We start from the raw sequence: 10921 nt of genomic DNA, 5'->3' as shown, positions 1-10921 counted from the left end.
TTGTTTTGTAAGGTTCATGTTTCAAAAGTAAATACGGCAAATAACATTAAAATATAATAGAATGAAGTTATAAAAAGTGTACTACGTGGCCGCGTTATAAGTTTATAAAAGCCAACAGGCAAAAAGAAAAAAAAAAGTAAAACATTGTGTAATTATTGTGTGAATGCTAAAATTGTAATAGTACATTAATAGAGATTATTGGTCGCATTATCTCAAATAACCTAAGTAGCATACAAATCAAAAGGTTGTGTTTCTATGTGTGAATAACTATTGTTAACATTTTAGATAATTAAGTTTTAAACTAATGGACAGATTTAAAATAATTTGTTGTAATTTACATTTTCCATCTGCAGTCAAAATTGGTCAGATAAGTTCAAATTAAGTAGCATCCAAATCACATGATTTGTGAATAACTATTGTTAATAGTGTAGGAATTGGTTTTAAATTAAATTAAATTTAGATAAGCTAATCAGGAATATCAATAGAGGTTATCCAGATATAAAATTGGCAGTTTTAGTAAAATACACTTTTAACTTAAATTTGTAAATATTAAGTGTGCACCGATTGATCAGTTAATTTTTTGTTTATAAATAAATTGTTTTTTATCTTGGTATGTTTTAAATTGGATCCAGCAGAATGTGCTACGATCGCAGTTTCAAATGTTTTTCTATTTTAATTCCAGGTTTTCCCGACAGTTTGTGCTGCTATCAAATTTGTGTGTTGTTTTGTATCATCGTGTAATTATTGTGTGAGTGCTAATTGTAATATTAAATTAATAGAGAATCACATGTGTCAATAACTATTGTTAATAATGTAGGAATTGGTTTTAAATTAAATTCTGTTGGCCATTTCTGATACTATACTGTAATTTTAAATAACTATAATGAAATTCAGTAGTTTAGATAGGCTAATCAGAAATATCAATAATTCGATTGAGATGGTGGCTGCTTATTATACTTCAGCCTTTAAATAACTGTAATTTGGATCGTCGTTTTAGTAGTTTAGATAGGCTATTCAGATATATCAATAATTCAATTATGATGGTGGCCACTTATTGTACTTCAGACCTATAGGGAATACTTATTTAGTATATTAGATAAATTAAATTCTGTTGGCCAGTTCCGATACTATACTGTAATTTTAAATAATTATAATGTAATTCGGTAGTTTAGATAGATTAATCAGAAATATCAATAATTCGATTGTGATGGTGGCCATTTATTGTACTTCAGACCTATAGGGAATACTTATTTAGTATTTTAGATACCGTAGTCTACGTTGTTATACATTTTATCTAGAAGTTACTTAAATAAAATTACATATTCAATAACTTCCTCATATTCATTGTTTACTATTATACAGAATTTTATTTTTACAGAAAAATGCCACGTCTTCGTGGAAGAGGACGAAATATTGGTCGACGTACTCGACACGCACAATTGGCCCATGATCGTCGATTGAATAGAACAGATCAAGAACACTCAACGGATAATGTAACTTTAATGGATCAAGTTGCACGTACACGTGCAAATGAAAATTCAGAACAACGGAATCAACGTCTCCGTGCTAATGCATTAAGACAACGTGAGGCACGTCAACGAACGACCAATGCACACAGAGAGCGTAACCAACGGCGAATGCAAGATAGTCGAGCATTGACACGAGCATCTCTTAATCGTCTCGCATTTGAATATGACCCTGAAATAGACTATTCATCACATGTACTAATTATGATCGGCAGTATGGACAAAGAGTGTCAATATTGTCATGCTTTGAAGTACAAAGATGAAACAGCTGGTTTATGTTGCACATCTGGAAAAATTTCACTGCCACCATTAAAACCACCACCCGAACCTTTAAAATCACTATTAGCTGGAACCACATCTCAATCAAAATTGTTTTTTTAAAAAATTCGTAAATTCAATTCTTGCTTTCAAATGACATCATTTGGAGCAACAAAAATTGTTCATAATGAAGATGGACGTAATTTTGAATCTACATTCAAGATTCAAGGTCAAGTTTACCACCAAATTGGTTCATTGCTTCCAATGCCTGATGCTGATCCAAAATTCTTACAAATTTATTTTATGGGTGATGAGGAGCAACAAACCCATATGCGCTGTGTATACAATCATATGGAGCAAATGGAGGAACGAGAAATTGTGGACATTTTGGAAACGTTTTTTCTAAACCATAACCAATTGTTACGATTGTTCAAGACTCTTTCTAACAGACTGGAATACGACAACTACGTCATTGTTATTAAAGCAGACAAAGTGCCCCATGGAGAGCACGCAGGCACATATAATGTTCCAACTCTTAATGAAGTTGCAGTTGTTATGGCTGGTGATCCATGTGAACGTCGAGATATTCGCATACAACGCAGAGATAACACGATGCAAATAATTCAAGACAATCATCGTTCTTATGATGCACTGCAATATCCATTGATATTTTGGGAAGGAGAAGATGGATATCATTTAAATATTAAACAACGGAATCCAACTACAGGTAAAACTTATAGATTATTATTATTTATAGAATAGAATAGAAAATTCTTTATTTTACTGCAATACAATTTAGTACAATAAATACACATTTACAACTCTACATGAATATGTATTTTACACCCTTAAACATGTACAACAATAAATAACTATATTATACTTAAAGATAATTTTTAATTGATTCTCAGAGATGCTATTATACATGTTAGACGCAAGAAACAACCGAAAAATTCCCCGCAAAAAACCATTCCATAATAAAAACGGCATGACATAAATAAAACTATCAACATATTTTACCATCAAGAAACTTTGACTTATTACAAACAGTCCCTCGCAAAGGGCGCCCCAGTCACCCCAAACATCCAAAATACAATATACTTATATTTAAATTTAAATAATAGTTGTACATTGACTACATTATTTGAACAAACCATGATAAAAAACACTCAAGTTTTCCAACTTAAAAATTGGTTGCAAATGAATACTCACTATGTTTTCATAACTAAGCAAAATAAATAGGTTATCCCCTACGAAAATTCCTGTGGTGGGATCGCCAGCACGTTAAAATTATTAAAGATTAAAAAACGGCATGACATAAATAAATAAGTATATTATTAAACTATCAAAATAACTAAACATGTAATATCTGTGCAATAGTAAGTTAAATTAAATATAATCAGAACCACATACAAAATAATATGTTGCGAACCTAACTATTTGCAATTAAAACTGTTAATAATGCAGTTGCAATAGTGTTCTATTGTACAATTTTCAAAACAATATCTAGATTTTCTGTAATAAAAAGCCACTTTCTTAAGTTAGACAAAAATTGATCTATATTAGAAAAAATTTCAAGTTGGTGGATGATTGTATTAAAAACTCGGAGTGCAATACTACTGTAAAAATTTTGATACGCTGCTGAATGTGATTTCGGAACATGCATTACTTGACATCGTCTTAAGTTATGGTTTGTACTACGAGTCATTACGGAGAAAGCTGTACTTCTTACAAAAAATTGTTTTAACACTTTATAAATAAATAGATGCTTTAGTGGAAACAATTTCAAATCAAGAAAAATCGGCCAGGCATGCTCAAGCTTTCCCTTTCCTGCAATCACACGGACAAAGTGTTTTTGTAATATAATAATAGGATAAAGTGTCGATTGGTAGGCTCCGCCCCAGCAAGCAATTCCATACCCCAGCCTGGATCCAATGAGAGCGTGATACACATTGATCATAACCTTCCTTGGACATAATTGTCGAAGCAAATAAAACTTTCTTAAGCTACTGTACAGTTCCTTTTTCAATTTTAAAATATGTGACTTCCATGTTAGCTTACTGTCGATAATCAGTCCAAGGTATTTAATACTATTGTTCTGTTCTATAATCATGCAATTGCACTGTTGGTAGGTATTGTTAAAACAATTAAAATCATGGAATTTCAAAGGTGTTTCCAAATTGTACTCTGTCTTTAGACCAAAAATTAAAAACTTTGTTTTTTCACTCAAAATCATGTAATTTTTATCAAACCATAAACGTAATAGTTTTAAATCATTCTCCATTTAATTTTTCAAGGTGTTTAAACATTAATTTTAAAAATAAAAGCTGTGTCATCGGCAAAGGCAAACACGCGACCCCTGAAGCGCCCATTACACAAGTCATTGATGTAAATCAAAAATAAAACTGGATTATTCTTTTTTTTATCCAATCATTTCTGTTTATCTTAAAAATGTTTTTATTTCCAGGTGAAGAACTGATCAAGAAAGTTAGTGCGATGAACTTCTACGCATACCGGTTGATGATTCGTGCTAATGAAGAAAATCACATTCTCCGATGCAGACAGCTATTTCATCAGTATGTAGTCGATATGTATGTTAAAATCGAAAGTGAGAGGTTACGGTATATAAAATTTAATCAAGTAAAACTTCGTTCTGAGGAATACATTCATTTACGTGATGCTGTAATCGGTAACGTAGATGCAACGAATGATATAAACAACATCGGTACCGCATATATTCTTCCATCATCATACATTGGTAGTCCGCGTCATATGCAAGAATATATTCAAGACGCCATGACTTACGTACGTGCATACGGCCGACCAGATCTTTTTATTACATTTACGTGTAATCCAAACTGGGATGAAATTAACATTTTACTGTTGTCAGGTCAAACAACAATGCATCGCCATGATATTACTGCACGTGTGTTCAAACAAAAATTAAAATCTTTGATGAATTTGATTACACATCACTCGGTATTTGGTGAAACACTATGTTGGCTTTACTCTGTTGAATGGCAAAAACGAGGTTTACCTCATGCGCATATTTTGATTTGGTTAGTGGATAAAGTATGCCCACAAGAAATTGACAAAATTATTTCAGCGGAGATTCCGGATCCGAATTTTGATAAAGAATTATTTAACATTGTTACTACTAATATGATCCATGGTCCATGTGGTACTCTAAATATGGTGTCACCATGTATGGATAATGGGAAATGTACAAAACGTTTTCCAAAACCATGTCAAACTGATACTATCACCAATATCGACGGTTATCCATCTTACCGTCGTAGAGACGTAGACAATGGTGGTCAATCATATGAATTACGCCTGTCAAACGGTGTAAGAGTAGATATTGATAATCGCTGGGTGGTTCCATATTCACCATTGCTGTGCAAAACCTATAAAGCACACATAAACGTTGAATTATGCAGTTCGGTGAAGTCTATCAAATACATTTGTAAGTACGTTCATAAGGGCAGTGATAAAGCTATATTTTCTGTTCAAAATGTAAACGACAATGATGAAATAACACGCTATCAATTGGGGAGATACATAAGTAGTAATGAAGCTATTTGGCGCATTTTTTCGTTCCCTATACATGAAAGGAATCCTGCTGTTATACATTTGGCTGTGCACCTTGAAAATGGACAGCGTGTTTATTTTACAGAACAGACTGCAATACAACAAGCTTTAACAGCTCCAAAAACAACTCTTACTGAATTTTTCAACCTTTGTAAACGACAAGATGTTGTTGGTCAATTCGCAAAGACGTTACTGTATACTGATGTTCCTAAATTTTTTACATGGAATAAACAATCAAAACGTTGGGAACCACGGAAACGAGGCATTCCAGTCCCAGAGTTCACCAATATATTTATGACAAATACTCTAGGCAGATTATATACAGTTCATCCTAAGCAACGCGAATGCTTTTTTCTGCGTTTGTTATTGGTTAATGTTCCTGGACCAACATCCTTTCAATATTTGCGAAAAGTAAATGGTATTTTATATGACACTTTCTTTGATGCATGTTGTGAGTTAAATTTATTGGAGGATGATAACCATTGGGACCTCACACTTGCAGATGCAGCACTGAGCTCATCTCCACAGCAAATTCGTCAATTATTTTCAATAATATTGACAACGTGTTTTCCAACTGAAGCATCTACTCTGTGGAACAAATATAAAGACTCAATGAGTGAAGATATTTTGCATCGTATTAGAGCTACTAATCAAAATCCCAACATTGAATTCTCAGAAGAAATATATAACAAGGCATTAATAATGATTGAAGATATTTGTACTCTCATTTCGAACATGCCGCTCATCCATTTCAACATGCCAGCACCGAACCGCCCAGCAGCAGATATCATCAACAGCGATGTTCAACGTGAACACCAATTCGATATGACTTATTTGGCTACTTTTGTTGCTAATAATGAACGATTGCTTACTGTTGAGCAACGAAATGTGTATGATCGAATAAACGTATCATTTGCAGCACAACAAGATGGATTCTTTTTTTTGGATGCACCAGGTGGCACTGGCAAAACATTTCTCATCTCACTGATACTTGCGCGCATTCGATCACAAAATCATATTGCATTGGCAATTGCTTCATCAGGCATTGCAGCCACCTTACTTGATGGTGGACGGACTGCGCATTCAGCACTTAAATTACCTTTAAATATTCATACAAATCCCGAAGCAATGTGTAACATAAATAAGCATTCAGGCATGGCAAAAGTTTTGAAAAAGTGCAAAATTATTATCTGGGACGAATGTACAATGGCCCACAAGCATTCGCTTGAAGCTCTCGACAGATCCCTAAAAGATATCAAAGATGATACTAGGCTTTTTGGTGGTACTCTACTTCTCCTGTCTGGTGATTTCAGACAAACATTACCCGTCATTCCACGTGCGACATATGCGGACGAAATAAATGCATGTTTGAAAGAATCTTATCTATGGCGAAGTGTCAGCAAATTATGCCTTACTCTTAATATGCGCGTTCATCTTCACAATGATCCATTAGCGTCAGAATTCTCTAAAATATTGTTAGACATTGGCAATGGTAAAGTTCAATTTTATGAAAATACACAATATATAAGACTCCCAGAGAATTTTTGCAACATGGTGGCTACCAAAGATGACTTAGTAAAATGTGTATTTCCAGATTTGCAACATAATTATACCAATCATGCATGGCTATGTGAGCGAGCTATTTTAGCCGCAAAAAATTTAGATGTTGATGCAATCAATTTTAAAATACAACAATCTTTGCCTGGTAATGAAATTACATTCAAATCAATTGACACCGTTGTTGATCCTGATGAAGCTGTCAACTATCCTGTAGAGTTTTTAAATTCACTGGATTTACCTGGAATGCCACCACATAATTTGCGATTGAAGATTGGTTCACCAATAATTTTGCTTCGGAATTTGAATGCTCCGAAATTGTGTAATGGAACGAGACTGGTCATAAAAAAAATCATGGCCAACATTCTTGAAGCCAGTATTTTAAGCGGAAGATTTCAAGGTGAAGTTGTACTTCTACCACGGATCCCAATAATTCCTTCAGATTCGCCTATACCATTCAAACGTTTGCAATTTCCAATCCGCTTGGCATTTGCTATGACTATTAATAAGTCACAAGGTCAAACAATGACAGTTTGTGGCTTAGATTTAGAAAATCCATGCTTTTCTCACGGCCAGTTATATGTTGCGTGTTCCAGGGTCGGAAAACCATCTAATTTGTTTGTGTATACTCCTGAAGGATTAACAAAAAATATTGTACATACAATGGCATTAAGATAAATTAAGTTGTAAATTGAAAAAATATACCTGTTATAAAATAGTTTGTTTCAACTTTTTTACCTTCAGTTTAAATAAGTTTAAGTTTTCATTTAAAACATCCTCTACATTTCACTTCACTCATGTTATACTCACACACTATCAGTTGGTGGAAGTGTGATTAAATGTACATGTAATGACGTTGGATATAGTAATAACTTTAATATAAATTTTTATGAAAACAGCCCAGATTGTGTCAGATTAATCAAAGTTTAAAATTTTCGAATTAAAGACGTGTGCACAGGACAACGTCTGTCGGGTCTGCTAGTTTTCTGTAAATTTCTAATTTACAAATTATTGAATCATACAGAATAATTTGCTTGGCTTTCAATATTAAATTTAGGAAATATTAAATATATATATATATATATATATATATATATATATATATATATATATATATATATATATATATAATCTCAGAACTTAAAATAAATTTTCTTTTTCAGTAGGCTGTTCCTGATTTAACCAAATTGAACAGGAAAATACCATCAAGTAATTTTCTATTTAAATGTTAAATTCTAACTTTCACAGTACCTCACACATCTGCTGAAGACTTCACCAACTAACAAAAATAACTATTATAGATCAATCAATTTAAACATTAAACTTTAAATTTAGAAAAGATTTTAATCTCAAACTCAACCTTCCTACCGAAAAATCAATACGGCAAGAGTAGGCTATCACTTTACACGGACTTCTCTCTCTGAGCACACAGCAACGAATCCCCTGAAAACGTGGTTGAATCCACCGGAAGGATCTAGAAGTCCCTCCCACCATCTAATCAACCTAACATTGGCCAATCAAATTTGAGCAAACACAATGTCTGAATTGGATGGTACCTATCCAACCCAGACCTGTAACCTATGCTCAATACCTAGATACAAAAGGAAGCTTCTAGCATTCCTCGAACCCGAATCGACAAGAAATTCAGCACTGCCGGAAGGATCACAATCTTACAATTGAATTATTATATTAATTCACAATTCTCTTAATAAAAATATAAAGATTCCTATAAATAATTAAATAATATAGGAAGCATCCTATAATAAACTATTCGGATATCCAAATGGGTTTAGATGATTTACTCTAAATAAGAATTTATTAATTTTTACATTGCATTGCTTTGTACCTAAACAGCAAAAAAATACTGTCAAATTAAAAAGTATTTTTTCTTCTGGCATTGTACTAAAAAGAATTCTTTAGCTTTAAATTAAAACTATTTTAACTAAAGTTTTAAAAAAGTTACATTAATTTACTGCACCTCCTGAACATATTCTTGTTTCTAAACATACAACACATTCTATTATAATTTCTCTAATTAATATTTATTAGATAGATTTTATTTTTAGCTACAGAAAGCTGCAGGCAGAAACAGGCCGTATCTAATGAGAGCTTTGAGTTATTTAATAGTAATAGTCTTGTACAACTTGTAAGAGCTACTCCTGGATACCGAAGATTGTTTCAAAGTTCCTGGAAATCTTGTAGAAACAATCTGTAACAAGTAAAATTTCTTACATTTGTAAATTATGAAAAACAATCAGTCACAACGTTTATGCCCAAAATGGTACATAATATTTAAATTTATACTGTCTTATTTGTTAAAAAATTATGTTCGAAAAATTCAGCAAATATAACATTAGTTACTACTTTAACATTAAGAATGTATATATGTATAAATATACTATTTTGCATTCTTTCAATCTAAACAGGTGAAATTAGTTACTAGTACTTCCTAGTTTATTCTACATTGTATACAGCAACAACTGATGTTACTTAATCTGCGCAACAACATCTCAAACTATAAATGTCGAGATATTAGGGTACCAGAGTAGATTGGTAAGTCTGGTCTACTTTAAGAGATGACTGCTAAAGACAGTTGCAAGCATTACCACGAGGGTGTGCCCTTCCGTTTTCAAAGGAGACATGACGGAGACTAATGCCCAAAACCCTTCTTTGTGGATCTCTAAATGAGGTGGTCCCTAACCACAACTTTACCCATCCAGAATGTTCTGTCAATGTGGAAGCAGTGTTAAGGTCCTTTAGGACTAGTACAGTTTCTATTTATGTACTCGTTGTTAATTATGGCAAAAAATAATGTCTCCTAACATGTACTCATCGTGAAGACCAATACCTTCTGGCCTTAAGACCTAAAGATGTGTTCTTGGACTAGTATGATTACGACTGGTAGTCAGAGCGTAAACATTTTCCTACGTTTACTCGTAAATAGATACTACCCATGTGAAATATCTGATCTTCATTAATTATCTATAGTCTACGTTAGTCTTCAACCTCAATTTAACACCATGCATGTCAAATATTGCAGTGTAACTATTTAATATTTAGTTAAAATAAACAGTAACTAATGTAACTAATGACGCATACGTTGACATTTATTAAATATACATTAAGCCATTCTAATTCAATGGCCTACAAAGTTGGCAGACTCCACATGAATGCGAGATTTCATTTTATAACATGTAGATATTTGCTGCATATCTTATGAATATTAATGAATTCGTTTTACATTAAAATACCTTTAATTTCAAGCATTAAAGTATAATAAATAATTTAACCCAGTTTTTAATGTTTTTACGATGTGGTCTGTATAAGCATATATGTTGTTCAATGCGCTTATGTTATACATTGACATGGTTCATACTTGCATCAATTACTTCAACCCTGAGGTGTATGTTTGAGTTTTTTTTATGTAGACTCGTTATTTTACTAACCATAACTTTAGCACGATCATCACCGCATATTGATTGACGTTTAAATGTTGTATTTACCTAAAATTATGCATAGAAATATGAAGAAGAGGATTGTGTGCAATCCTTAAAACGTGGCGTTCTATATTATAACAGAAACGATTGTAAACTATATTACTCGTTATTTTTAATTTGCTAATATGAATTATAACAGATAGTTTGCGAAGACTATGATGCATTTTCATAAAATAAAAAAAACATTATTTATACAGTCTTTCCCCTAAATGAAAATTAAAATATTCATAACACAGTATATGAAGGTAAGTGCATAGTTCCACGATGTCAAGTTCCTATGTCCTTTTACGTCACTTTTAAAAAATTGAATCTTGCTCATTTTCGTACTCCCGATACATAAATCATATAAATACAACTAAACAAGTTATTGCTATATGAGCGAGATTTTTTAATGCACATTGGGAGTTACTTATAGAAAACCACTTAAGCGAGAAAATGCAGAGGACACTAAATGTTTATATTTATAATAGCTTTTAAAAATAATTTATAAAT

General features: G+C 32.4%; 1 protein-coding gene across 1 annotated transcript in view; it reads left to right on the top strand.

The window, feature by feature from the left end:
• The first annotated feature begins 1911 nt into the window (after positions 1–1911).
• The window catches only part of LOC124368547, a 38705-nt gene continuing 29695 nt past the window's right edge, over positions 1912–10921 (top strand). The window contains exons 1-2 of the mRNA XM_046825789.1: positions 1912–2511; positions 4252–4632. Of these exons, the coding sequence (XP_046681745.1) occupies positions 1938–2511; positions 4252–4632 (955 nt within the window). The 5' untranslated portion in view covers positions 1912–1937. The remainder of the gene's footprint in view (positions 2512–4251; positions 4633–10921) is intronic.

This window comes from Homalodisca vitripennis, chromosome X, assembly GCF_021130785.1.
Source record: "Homalodisca vitripennis isolate AUS2020 chromosome X, UT_GWSS_2.1, whole genome shotgun sequence".
Taxonomy (NCBI): Eukaryota; Metazoa; Arthropoda; class Insecta; order Hemiptera; family Cicadellidae; genus Homalodisca; species Homalodisca vitripennis.
This window is presented reverse-complemented; position numbering and strand designations above follow the sequence as displayed.